This window comes from Rhinopithecus roxellana, chromosome 12 (genome assembly GCF_007565055.1).
Source record: "Rhinopithecus roxellana isolate Shanxi Qingling chromosome 12, ASM756505v1, whole genome shotgun sequence".
Taxonomy (NCBI): Eukaryota; Metazoa; Chordata; class Mammalia; order Primates; family Cercopithecidae; genus Rhinopithecus; species Rhinopithecus roxellana.
In genome coordinates, this window is record NC_044560.1 from 58,785,681 (window position 1) to 58,799,696 (window position 14,016).

Consider the following 14,016-nt stretch of genomic DNA (forward strand, 5'->3'; position numbering starts at 1 on the left):
AGCAGTCTGTCTTTCTTCCTCCTTTGGTAGCTTCTTGCTGCCTTTTGTGGCGTGAGCATAGGCTGGTGTTCCCTCTGAGCACAGATTCCACCTGCTCTCTCATCGCCCTATGACATGCCTTGTTTCGTCAATTCTCACCTTCATTTTATCACATAACCTACATTGCAGAACACTCAATTTCTTTTCCTTTCTTTTTTTCCTTTTTTCAAAAGGAAGAAGCTATTTGATTGGATGTGATGGCACCAGAGGCAGAAATGTGGCAAAATTTTAAATGGTGAGAAATCCATCTCAGCTATCTGGATTTTGAGAAACAAATTGTGATTTCTCAACTCACATTGTATTGAACTGTGCAAGTTAGATGAACTAAAAAAGCTTCACTGACTTGTCTACTTGTCCACTTGTCTCCAAGTCAGTCAAGTGTTTGTGAATGCTGCCTGTTTTCTACTCTGTGTAGCTATTCAAATGATTAACTTAAAGGTGCATATAAAGGTACATAAACATAGGTAGATCCCCTTGAAATAACAAAGTCCTCAGACCTTACATAAGCAGGCATTTAGAAGTTGAAAAACAAATCAGGTATGTTGATTGTTCCTAAAGGTTGTAACAGAAAGATTCTAAGCACTTATCTGGGAATAGACTATGATGATAGCAAGTGGTCTATTGATCCAGGTATCACCAATGCCTGGCACATAGTAGGTACTCAACAGAGTAAGTGCTTAACATAGGAAGTGCTTGATAAATTTATGTTGAATCTATAGTACTCTGCCTTTTATTGCCTATTCAGGAACTTGTCTCAACACACGTGCATACACACACACATATTAGGCTGTAAGCTCTTAGAGGAGAAGGTCTGTCTTATTCACCACTGTATTCTCTAATACAGAACCACCAAATAACAGGTGATCATTAGTGATCATCAAATTGAAGTAAATTCTATGATTTGTTTTCTTTATCTCGCTTCCCTCACCCTATCTTGTCCATTTGGCTCTCAAGCCAGAATGCCTAAAACAGCCGCATTCATCTAATCAAATATGTAAAAGTCAAGACCTTGAAATCTTTCAAATCAAGCTCTGAATTACATTTTTAAATTTACCCTGGCCATTTCATAAGTAGATTTAGCAACTAGCTAACTGCTATCCCAGGAAGGGAAAAAAACCCATAAGCTTAATGAATTTGGTCAGACATACAGTGTAACAGATGTCCAACATGCCGCCATGAACTTAAATCATAAATATGATGCCTCTGTTTGGCATGGCAAAATATGTTAGAATTGTTTTATCAATCACTGGGCAACTTGCTAGATGGAGAGGGAATAATCCTGAAAAATGCAGTAGCTGCTTCTAATAGCATCTAAAAGGATCCCTGGAGAAACACAGATAATCTGCTTCCAATGATTCATCAAGTTGGTCCTTTGTTTCATTAATTTGAGTGTCAAGTGCAACCATACAATAAAGAATTGCCAAGACCTGATAAGATTCTCCTCTGGCTGCTGCTTTTCCTGCCCTAACAACTGATACTATTCATGCCTAAAGCACAAACTGAATAAATAGCTTCAAGGCTGGCAATGTTGGACAGTGCTTCCTATTTTGCTTTTCCTTGAAAGGCTAAATTATGTGCTTTCTTGCCCTCTCCCAAACACGTTGCTCTGATGTTCGTTATTGCACCAATAATTTTAACTTTCTTAATACTAAGTATGGAAGGATGCCTCATAAGATAAAAATAGTTCCTGTTGTATCATCAGTCCAGCAATAGATTAGGGAAGATTAAAAATGGATTGTAATGCCTTTTTTGGCCTTGAGAAAGCTCTTATTGTGCCCATGGTTCAGTAGGCCTGCTGATCATTTCTATCTTAATGTAATCTTTAACATTACACTGCTACAGGTGAGATGTTAAGTAATACATTAAGACAACTATTTTCACTGAGCAATTTCACAAGAAATACGTTTTTAGCTAAATTAGACGTTTAACAAATGCCATTTGTAATTCAATGCAGAGGAGAGAGCATCCTTAAAACAAGCTATTGATGTGAATTTCCCAACATAAGACAATAATTATGTTCTTTTAATTTTAATTGAAGTCCTGAATGTGAAATTATGTGCAGTCAGTACAGTAGACCAACGGAAAGCACCAAAGACCTTAGGATTAGGAAATAAGCCATATGCAGTTTTATCTCTAGCAGACAGAAATTCTTCATCCAAATTAGGAAGAATCTACAGGTCAAGTTAATCATGTAGCTGTGACATGCTGAATGTTTTTAAAACTTTAAGATCATTTAGATGAACACCAGGAACCTCAAAGGTTAGGCAGAAATATAAAATGCAATATTTAATGAAAATAATAAATGAAATACTTGAGACGAAACATTGTGAGCTAAAGATTCCATGAGAATAACTGGATCGGATAAAGTAAAAATAAGAGGGAAGAGAAAATTATAAAGCGAGCAATTGAAAAACGGAATAATAAATAATTTTTTAAGAAAAATAATTTCATTATAGATTTCTCTATGCTACGAACATAAATACAAACGCTATAGAGTTGTTGACATCGGGGAGGCTGACTTGTTTTTATCAACATCGCAAAACAGAAAATTTAGTTTGCAAATTTTCAAATGGCTATCACGTTCAGAATCTAATCAGGTTCTCCTTCTTTATTACTTGATGACTTCTTTAAAGATAAATAAGCCCGCAGACCAAGAAGCAGGTACACTGGCTTGGTTAACTCTCTCTGCCCAGAAATTTCACTACTGAAAATTTCAGATTATTTTTTGGAGGCGGGGAGGGGGATGCAGAGGACTTTAGGACCCAGCAGGCGGCGGCAGGCGGCAGTTGTGTAGATCACTGAGAGACTACGAGGGTCCGGTTCAGTTTTAATTCTGTCTCTAATCTCTGCAACAGCGGCGCTTCCCGGGTCCCGCGGCTCCCGCGCGCGATCTGCCGCGGCCGGCTGCTGGGCAAAAATCAGAGCCGCCTCCGCCCCATCACCCATCATGGAAATCCTCCAGGAAAAAGTGGCCCCGGACACGCGAGCCTGAGGATTCTGCACAAAAGAGGTGCCCAAAATGAAGACCCTGATGGTGAGTCACTTGTGGCAACTCTACTGGGCAAAGAGGGGGATCCCCGGGCTCAGGGTCCGCTGGACGCACCGGGGAGACTCCGGGACGCCTAACCCTGGGCCGCGAGGTCGCCTGTTACAAAGGGACAACTTTCTACCGGCTCCGCGTTCCCTCCCGATTCTCCAGCTCTGCCTGGCTCGGAATCCCAGAGCCAGGATGGGAACCCGGGTTGCCTCGCCTCCTAGATCTCCGGCGAGAGGTCCGAGGGGGTGGCAGAGAGCTGCAGGAGCGATGGAGGAGTGGGCAGATTGCTCCAGGGATGGGGGTGCCCAAAAGCAACAGCCTGCCAAAAACTAAGAGGGACGGGGAGGAGGGACCTTTGCAGACTTTCTTCGTTTTCTTGGATTTCAAACTTGCAAGGATCGCCAAAGGAGAGCCCCAGGGCCCCAGGAAAGGAGAAGTGTTAAGGACTCAACATTCCAGCAGCTTGGCTGGGGTGGCTGAGGTAGACGGACCCTTCCCCAAAGTGCAAACCCACCCCTGCCCTCGGCCCCGGCGCGCTCCCTCCCTCAGCCTGGGGCCGTACATCACCTGCCCTCTACCGAGAGATCTGGGCGGCGGCGGCCGAAAGCAGCGACGCGCACCAAGCATCCCTTGCGGTACGCAAGGGGACGGTGCTTTCTCTGTCCCAGTTGCGTGCGGCGGGGCTGGGGCCCAAGCCGTCCCCCGCGCCAAATCTCCCCCACTAGTGTGACCACCGCGCAGGTGTCCCCGCTGGGCGCGCTCCTCCGTTGTCTGTACTCAGCCCCTCTCCTCTCCTCTCTCCCGCCCGCCCACAGCGCCATGGTCTAGCAGTGTGTTTAGCGCTCACCACCATGTGCACCAGCTTGTTGCTCGTGTACAGCAGCCTCGGCGGCCAGAAGGAGCGGCCCCCGCAGCAGCAGCAGCAACAGCAGCAGCAGGCGTCGGCCACCGGCAGCTCGCTGCCGGCGGCGAAGAGCAGCCCCCAGCCGCGCCCCGGGGTCCCCGCGGGACCGCGGCCACTGGACGGATACCTCGGCGTGGCGGACCACAAGGTGACAGCATGCTCGCCAGCCCGCTCGCCACTCAGCCTGGGGATCCTGCACACCTGAGCCTTCCCCCTTTCCCGGGGCTGGGAGGCGCTGTGAGTAGGTGCCCTTCGGAGGCTGGAGGGGAGTGGACCTGCTGGGGTAGGGTGGGCTAGTTCCAACTTGGTATGAATTCTTATTTGGAGAAAGACACAAAGTTTTGTGGAAAATAGGGGTGAGGTGAGTGGACCCCAAAGCCTAACTTCCCAGCAGAAATCGGCCCTGGAACTAGAACTCCCTGATCCCCAGAATTGCAGCTGCGGATGGAGGTCCGGAGCCTCGGGTTTGGCTGCCGAGTCGCTCCCTGGTGGGAGGAAACTGGGGTTGGCGCGGGTACCAGCCTGAGCGTTCCTCTGACCCGGAACCGGAGGGTGAGCGCAGCCAGCCCGCGGCCACTGCTCAGAATCCAACGTTCCCCTCTGATCTCTCCAGCGCATTGCTTTGGGCTGAATTCTCTCAGCCCTGGGGAGCGGTGCCCAGGCAGGCATGGAAGACTTGAGGCACAAACTCAGCTTCCATTGGTTTGAAACTCATCATTGTGAGCCTGTCTTCCTCTGCCTTCCGGGAAGCTGCTGGATGGCGTGGCTAATAATTAATAAGATGAATTTTTAAAAATTGAGTCTCCTTTCCCTGGAATAATAAATATCTGGGTTCAGTGTGTGAAGCCTCTGGGAGAATCCTAATCAAGTGTGCTGATTCTGAAGATATTTTAATACAGTTTAAGTGTATCCCTCATTATTTGAAGTTGCTCATATGTTTTTATTAAAACGCAATTCCACTCAGCTTTATAAAGCTAGAGGATTTCTTGAAATCTCCCAATTATTCCTTTTATTTTACTAGATTTTATGGTTGTGAACCGAAGTAATATATAGTAGATACTCCTTTTGTGTGAAAAGGTCGCTCTAACCATGTGAAAAAGCCAAACTTTTTAAAAGTGGCATTCAAAATATTGCCACACAGTTGTTTAATGCATAATGCTAAGGATTTGAAAGGTATAAAAGAATTTAAGGCAGGACCCCGTCTTACAGATCTGTAAACACCTGAGGACAAAACAATATACTATGAAATGTGTGTAGATAGATAAACCGATAGATTAAAATGTATAATAAATACTAGATATGAACAGTACTGTAGGGGTGCAAAAATGAGAACGATGACTTCCCTGGAAAGATCAAGGAAAGCTGCTTTGAAAAAGTGGAATTTTGCAATGGGAAGAATTCAGGGAAGCAAAAAAGGAGGAATCAATTTCATCAGGAAGCCCTTTATTTATTTATTTATTTATTTATTTATTTATTTATTTATTTATTTATTTTTGTGGCAGGAGCAGGGGTTGGGGGTGTTAGTAGACTTAAAATCCAAAAGTAGATGGCTATCAATTTTACAGTTACAGCTTTCTTTTCCTCTCTTAGTTGTTGATTGATTATATGCTTTGTATCTGCATGTGGAAGCAACTGATAAGGGCTGGAGTTCTAGGAAAGTTTAGACATTAGCTTCTGACTGTGGATGGCTGTGGTGTTTATGTGTAACTGGTGTATGATGGATATACTGAGCTCACTGATTTCCATGGCTATTGTTTGGTGGAAATTGCTATCTAACACTTGAGAAGCTTTGATTAATGGCAGCATCAAAAGGTAAATTTGCTGAAAGTTTTGACCAGCTTTTGGGAAGAGATTTCTCATACTTTTCTTCTTGTGTTCTTCTGCTGGACAGACACCAGCTAACAATATTGATAGCTTAATGTAAAGTATGATACCCCAAGGTTTATGTTCAAAACAATGTTTATTGACACAAATATATTTGATTTCAATTTTTGTTTATCAGAGCCTTATTTTACTGAAACAAAGAACAGTCCTTTTCTATTTGGTGGGGGGGATGTTGATACTCTACATGGAAAATTGAAATGATACGCAGTAAAAGGGTTTTACAAATTGTGAAGTGCTATATGAATGATAAATATTGTGTGACAGTCATTGGAATTCCTAGTAGAAGAAGGTCTTTGGAGATAAATATGAATATCAGTGAAATTATTTCATGGAACACCAACATCTCACAAAATTCTATACCCAAATGTTTTGAGGGAGTTCATGTCACCGCAAGCAAGGGAACAAAGGCATATCTTAAAGTCTATGTCTTCCGTTTAGACATTATCCCAATTGTCCCACTGAACTAAATATAAACTCAGAATGCATTAACTGATTCTCTTTACTGCTACTATTTAGCTGACAGGAAATTGGGCAGAGTTCCCTTATGGATGGTCATATGAAGGTGCATATGTAAAATGTTGTTTATATTCTCTCCAAAAGTTGCTGTTTAATTAGGTTTATTTGAGATCTTTCTATAGTCTTTCGAAGGCAAAGGTGGAAGACATTTGTTAGAATAATGCTAGGAATTTTTTTTTTCCAATTAGCACAGGGGAGAGTAAGAAATGAAAGCTTTTCTATTCTTATTATATTGCCAGATGATACTCAGATTGCTTATTTTTCTTTTACCCTCACATCAGGCCTCAGAAAAATGATGGAATATGCTGGATGTGATGACCACCAAGCCATATGCTGCTGCATATTGAATCAGAATTCCAACAGCCTTTTTTATCTGCCATTGATGTACAGAGTCTGGAGAGAGTTACAGATATTATTTAGGAAAATGTTCACACCTCCATAGCTGGAGGCCCCAAAGACTGATAAATATGTAGTGTTTATGCTCAGTTACATGATGTTGTTAACATTAACAGTTCGAAGATTAAATTCAACAGGTGGTCCTAATCCCCAGCACCTGAGTTTCACAAATTACAGCCTGTCTGCAATGATGGTCTTGTCTCATATGGCTGCAGACTGAATTACTGTTGAGATTAAATCACTATGTGCTTTTGTTGAAAGATATGCTGCAAGTCAAGTCAGTGATGAGCAGCATGTGTTGAGGCTTAAAATATCACTTTTCATGGTCATATTCTCTACTTCCTCTTTCACAAACTATGCGAGCTGCAGTTGTAATTTCAGTATCACTAAATGAGGGCTACATGGAGTTTCTTGTCATAATGAAGGCATTTTCTGTTAGAGTCTTTCTCTTCTTTCCCAATCCCTTTCCCCAGACCTCTTCCCACAAATGTTCCACCAACTCATTTCCCTCGTGTTACATGTCTGTCTCTTCAGGTACTATAGCTGTATTCTAACATTACTCTCTTGGTCCCAGTTTTTGGAAGCCAATGATAACAAGATTGCTTAGGTACAACTGAAGAAGCCAATTTTCATGGCTTTGGGAAACTTCTGCATTTAGAACTGCAGCCTAATGTATAACCAAGCTAACACACACACACACACACACATATTAAATCAAGAAATCCTTAGAGGAAAGCTCCAAGTCTTATAGTAGAGTGGAAGGGAACTTGGAATGCAGTTCAGTTTCCAGTCCAGATCTCGTTTGGGTAGACGAGGTCATTTGCCATCTGGTAGACCCTGTAAAATGAAACTGTGAGCTAATTCCCATTTTTAGAGGATAGACTCTTATCACAGAAGGCCCACTATCACCCAGGCTACCCTTTACTGAAATGGCTTCTGAAAGGGCAGTGATCAGTGGGGTCTACAGCTGAGCAGCTATCTCTTTGCTTCAGAAGTAGCCCCCAGGGATGGATTTTACACATACCAATAACATACTTGTCCTTAGTTCTTTCCTTTTTTAGGCACTCAGTTATTCAGACAAATCAAAATTGCTTAGTTGTAATAGTACTATTACTATTAACTGGTACCTATCCAGTTGGAGTGGTAAGACAATCAGTGCAAAAATTGAAAAATAATAATCCAAAACCAGGATTTGGATAAATGCCATCTAACTTATTTTGAAATTATGGGATGAGTATTCCTCCTTTAGAAAAGTATAAAAAATTCTCAAATACAAGTGTACATAATGTATTTGACCGTATGTTATGACATTTGAGTTGTGAATGAATGACTGAAATGAATGCTAAATCATTTGAATCTCAAGGAAATTCAAAATGAGCTAATTTTCAATGTTCGGGTATTATAAAATGTAATCTGCCAATGATAATGAAATGCTGTTACCACAAAGCTTCAAACCCCCAAAATCAGAAAAAGAACACTGTTTCATGAGTGAAGAGTTGCAATAATGTAGTCACTTTTAACAGGATAAATGTTTTTTTATAACATTTATTAAAATACTTAACCGTCCTTAAATCTGTGACAGCCAGGATAATTTTTCCAGCTTCCCACGGGATAATTTCAAGATACCACTATCCTCCTGTAAATGGCAGATGAGTTTAACCTGGCTCACTCTTAAATTCCAGGCATGCTGGCTTTCCTGCTGATCTGTGAACATTCATTCTGCCTCCGGACCTTTGCACATGCTCTTCTCACTTCCTGGAAAGCTCTTCCCCAAGTCTTTTGCATGGTTGATTTCTTCTGGTCATTCAGTCATCAGGTCACATGTCATCTTCTTGTGAACCACATTCTTTAACTAGCCCCCTCTTCAACAGTCATTCCCTGTCGTATTAGCCTGTTTTATTTTCCTTATAACATTTAACAATATCTGAAATAATCTTAAAGTTTACTTGTCTATTTTCTGCCCTTCCCCCAACTGGAATCTAAGCGCTGTGACAGCAGTGTCTTTTTACATCTTGTTGAACAGTTTAACTCCAGGACCTAGATCAGTATCTAAAATTTAATGGGTGCACAATAAGTATGTACAGAAAGAAAGAAGGAAGTGAAAGTGGAGGAGAGAAGAACAGACCTACTTACCTACGTCAAATTTTTTCTCTGCAAGAATCATCAGTACAGTCTCAAGACCCTAGTGTGTCTCATTTTTCCTAAATTTGTTCTGCCCACAAAAGTAATTCTAATAACAGGGAGGCAGAGGAGGTAATGATTTAAGAGGAAAGACAAAAGAATCTTTGGGAATGAGATTTAGGTATCCATATTTAACAAGCTTCCTTTTTAAATATTGCACACATTAAACTTTGAGAAACATTGTTTGAAATGTTTTTAATCATCACAATGCGTAGTTCTGCAGCTAATTCATTCCTAGGTTTTTGAACTAATCATAGCCCTTGGTAAACACTTGTTGAAGGCCTAATAGTTTCAAAATTGGGCATTCTGGAGGAAGAACACAGTCCCTACCCTCAAAGAACCTTTGATCTAATAGTTGCAGAGAAAAGACAAAGAAACAAGAAAAGTTCAATAATAAGGCAAGCAATGAATAATAATTTGAAATCAAGAAGCAATAATTCAAGGCACTGACTCTAAAAGGGAGATAATTTCTGTGATCTTTCTCCATCTATAAAACAAGTTAAATTATATTATTACCTTAGAAGTTTGTAAAGCTTTCAAACTAATATTCCACTCTTTATTAGCCTCATATCTGTTCATGCGTGTGTGCAGGATATCCAATGAATAATAAGTGAATAAATTGGATATCAAAGCAACTTCAAAGTGGATTGATTTTAAATTCAAAATATTGTCTCTTTATGATTTTCCTTTGGCATGACATAGGGTCTTCTGCACTCATGAAGTTACACCTTCTTAAATGTCTCTGTAACATATGGCAACCACCTTAACCAAGCTAAATCTCATAACTGATTGTATTAGTCAGGGTTCTCTAAAGAGATAGAGCTAGTAGGATATTTATACACACACACACACACACACACACGTGGGAGTTTATTAAGTATTAACTTACACGATCACAGCTTCCCACAATAGGCTGTCTGTAAGCTTGAGGAGCAAGGAGAGTCAGTCTGAGTCTAAAAATTGAAGAACTTGGAGTCCAATTTTCAAGGGCAGAAAGTGTCCAGCATGGGAGAAAGATGTAGGCTGGGAGCCTAGGCCCACCTCACCTTTTCACGTTTTTCTGTCTGCTTTATATTCCCTGGAAGCTGATAGATTGTGCCCACCAGATTAAGGGTGGCTCTGCCTTCCCCAGCCCACTGACTCAAATGTTAATCCCTTTTGGCAGCATCATGCAGACACACAGGATTAATACTTTGTATCCCTCAATCCAATCAAGTTGCCACTCAGTATTAACCATCACAAGTCCACCACTTGTCAACTTGAACCCATACACATCTCCTGAGATCATACATAATCTTCAAATAAAGACAATAATGAGGTCATGATAATGCCTAACATAATATAACTATCCTTCATACAACTGGAAACACACCAACCACCAACCCAAATACTATTACATAAAGTTAATACTTAACTGCTGATATGCGGTCAATACATCTTATGTCACATGATAGAGGAAAAGGAAATAAAACGAAGATCTTTTCTTAGTACAAGTGTATACATGCACAAACGTGTTTATAACAGAAGGAGGGAATACTCATGACAATTGCAGTCCTCATTTCTGCAGCTGTTCAAGTAGCTAGTAATGATTACTACTTTCTTCTACTACCCATTCTGTATTCCCTTTGCCTTCAGCAAGCACCTCAGCAGGTCACGGTTTTTTTCCTGGTAGAGTGACCCAAACCTTCATTCCTGAAGGGTCTGGGTCATTTGTAGTCCTACCTGGATTGGGCGGTTGTAGTTTCCCATTGACTTCAGTCACAAAGCATGATAATACCCTAATGGACACCCTAATGGATCTCCTGTATTCCATGCATACTCTTCCTTACCTCTGTTGTGGAGTAGTGGACTGATTTCATCTTGATAGTCTGGGTCAGTCACCCTAGCCAACACTGTAACTCCCTTCTTGGCCTGTTGACTTAAAGGTAGGAGGAGCCCAAGGTGTCCAGGTGGCAATCTTAACTTCAGTTTAATGGAATCATTGTGTCTCCAGGTGGCAGCGTTCCTGTTTTTGTAGCTAAGACCTCAAGGACAGCAGAACATAATGTTGCAGGAACAGGAAGCAAAAATTTTGCTAGTGGATCACTAGGGGTGATGGTGAGTTTTTCCGCTTCCACTTCCACCCCTTGATTCCTAGACCCGTGAATCCTGGCTATGGGAGAAACAGTACCATATATGGGACACTGATGCAGAGCATACATCCCTGCCACCATGGCCTTCTGGAGAACTTTGCCCCAGCCCTGCAAAGTATTGTCACCTAGTTGGCATTGTAATTGTGACTTCAAAAGGCCAGTTCACCATTCTATAAATCCAGCTGCTTCAGGATGATGGGGAACATGGTAAGACCAGTGAATTCCACAAGCGTGAGCTGACTGCCACACTTCTTTAGCCATAAAGTGAGTGCCTTGGTCAGAGGCAATGCTGTGTGGAATACCATGACGATGGATAAGGCGTTCAGTGAGTCCATGGATGATAGTCTTGGCAGAAGCATTGTGTGCAGGATAGGCAAACCCATATCCAGAGTAAGTGTCTGTTCCAGTTAGGACAAACATCTGCCTTTTCCATGATGGGAGAGGTCCAATATAATCAACCTGACACATGGTGCCATATCGAGGGCTCAATGTTGGTCTCTGCTGCTGTCAAGTTGGGCACTCAGCAGTGGCAATAGCCATGTCAGCCTTGGTGAGTGGAAGTCCATGTTGCTGAGCCCATGTGCAACCTTCATCCCTGCCACCATGGCCACTTTGTTCATGGGCCCATTGGGCAATGACACGGGTGGCTGGGGAAAGAAGCTGAGTGGTGCCCACAGAATAGGTCATTATTTAAATCCTCCTCTGCTGAAATCACTCCATGTGAACACTGACATGGGACACAAATATCTTCACATTTTTTGACCCCTCAAAAAGGTCCATCCTCATACCTCTTCCTTAAATTTCTTTGTCACCAATTTTCCAATCATGCTTCTTCCAAGTCCCCGACCATCCAGCCAAACCATTGGCTACAGCCCATGAATCAGTATATAATCATATATCTGGTCATTTCTCCTTCCATGCAAAGTGTACAACCAGGTGCACTGCTCGAAGTTCTGCCCACTGGAAAGATTCCCCTTCACTGCTGTCCTTCAGGGATGTCCTAGAAAGGGCTGTAGTGCTACAGCTGTCCACTTTCAGGTGGTGCCTGCATACCATGCAGAACCATCTGTGAACCAGGCCTTAGTCTTCTCTTCTCTGTCAACTGGTCATAGGGAACTCCCCATGAGGCCATCCATGGAGGCTGAGGGAGAAGGCAGGGTGGTAAGACTGGAGACCATGGGCATTTGAGCCACTTCCTCATGTAACTAACTTGTGCCTTCAGAACCTGCTCAAGCCCGATCACATATATACCACTTCCACTTGATGATGGAATGTTGCTGTGCACGACCCGCTTTATGGCTGAATGGGCCAGAAAGCACTCAGTTCATGATGGGCAATTCAGTTTGCATGGTGACTTGATGACCCGTAGCCAAATGTTCAGTTTCCACCAAAGCCCAGTAACAGCAAAAGGAGAGTAGTCATCCACAGAAGATGGCAGGGCCTTGTTCTAAAATCTTAGAGGCCTCTGCGGTGATCAACCAAAGGCTCCAAACAGCATCCCTATCTGCCACTGACACCTCAAGCACCGTTGGATCTGCTGGGTCATATGGCCCAAGTGGCAGAGCAACTTGCACAGCAGCCTGAGCCGGTTGCGGAGCCTTCTCCTGTTCTGGACCCCACTAAAAACTGGCAGCCTTTTGGGTTACTTAATAAATGGGCCACAGTAACACACCCCAGTGAGGAATGTGTTGCCGCCAAAATCTAAATAGGCCCAGTAGTTGTTGCACCTCTTTCTTGGTTGTAGGCCAAATGCAACAACTTATCCTTCACCTTAGAGGGAATATCTCGACAGGCCCCACACCACTGGACCCCTAGAAATTTTACTGAGGTAGAAGGTCTCTGAATTTTAGTTGGATTTATTTCCCATTCTCTGGCACGCAAATGTCTCAACAATAAGTCTAGTGCGTTTGCTAATTCTTGCTCATTGGATGCAATCAGCATGATGTCATCAATGTAATGGACCAGTGTGATACCTTGTAGAAACGAAACGTGATCAAGGTCTCTCTGAATAAGATTATGACACAAAGCTAGAGAGTTGATATACCCTGAAGGCAGGACAGTAAAGGTATATTGCTGGCCTTGCCAGCTAAAGGCAAATTGCTTCTGGTGGGCCTTATGGATAGGAATGGATTTGCCGAATCAATGGCTACATACCCGGTACCAGGAGATGTGTTCGTTTGCTCAAGCAGTGAAACCACATCTGGTACAGCAGCTGCAGTTGGAGTCACCACTTGGTTAAGTTTATAATAGCCCACTGTCATTCTCCAAGATCCATCTGTCTTCTGCCCAGGCCAGGTGGGAGAGTTGAACAGGGATGTGGTAGGACTCACCACCCTGCATCTTTCAAGTCCTTGATGGCGGCACTAATCTTTGCAATCCCTACAGGGATGCAGTATTGTTTTTGATTTACTATATTTCTAGATAGAGCCATCTCTAATGGCTTCCATTTGGTCTTTCCCACCATAATGGCCTACCAGTCAGGAAGCCAATGTAGGGGTTCTGCCAGTTACTAAGTATGTCTATGCCAATTATGCATTCTGGCACTGGGGAAATGACTACAGGATGAGTCTGGGGACCCACCGGACCCACTGTAAGTCAGACCTGAGCAAAACTCCATTAATTACCTGACCTCCATAAGCCCCTACTTTAATGGGAGGACCTCAATGACATTTTGGGTACCCTAGAATCAACATCAGCTCAGAGCCAGTGTCCAGTAGTTCCCAAATGTCTGATCATTTCCCTTTCCCCAGTCCACAGGTACCCTGGCAAAAGGCTGGAGATCTCCTGGGGGAAGGATGGGAAAAAGAGTCACTGCATAAATTGTCGGTAATGTAGTAGGGTCCTTCCTCAAGGGGTTCCAAACTCCCCTTCATTCAAGGGGTTCTGGGTCTGTAAACTGGCTCAAGTCTGGAAATTGATTAAGGGGC

General features: G+C 42.9%; 1 protein-coding gene across 3 annotated transcripts in view; it reads left to right on the forward strand.

Annotated features, from left to right (window-relative positions):
• The first annotated feature begins 2,823 nt into the window (after positions 1–2,823).
• ST6GALNAC5 (ST6 N-acetylgalactosaminide alpha-2,6-sialyltransferase 5) overlaps positions 2,824–14,016 on the forward strand; it is a 189,716-nt gene continuing 178,523 nt past the window's right edge. For 2 of the 3 annotated variants that reach the window (XM_030943002.1, XM_030943003.1), the window contains exons 1-2: positions 2,863–3,073; positions 3,892–4,128. In XM_030943002.1, the coding sequence (XP_030798862.1) occupies positions 3,059–3,073; positions 3,892–4,128 (252 nt within the window). In that variant the 5' untranslated portion in view covers positions 2,863–3,058. Of the gene's footprint in view, positions 3,074–3,891; positions 4,129–14,016 lie in introns of all 3 variants that reach the window. The other variant, XM_010370955.1, reaches the window with a different exon arrangement.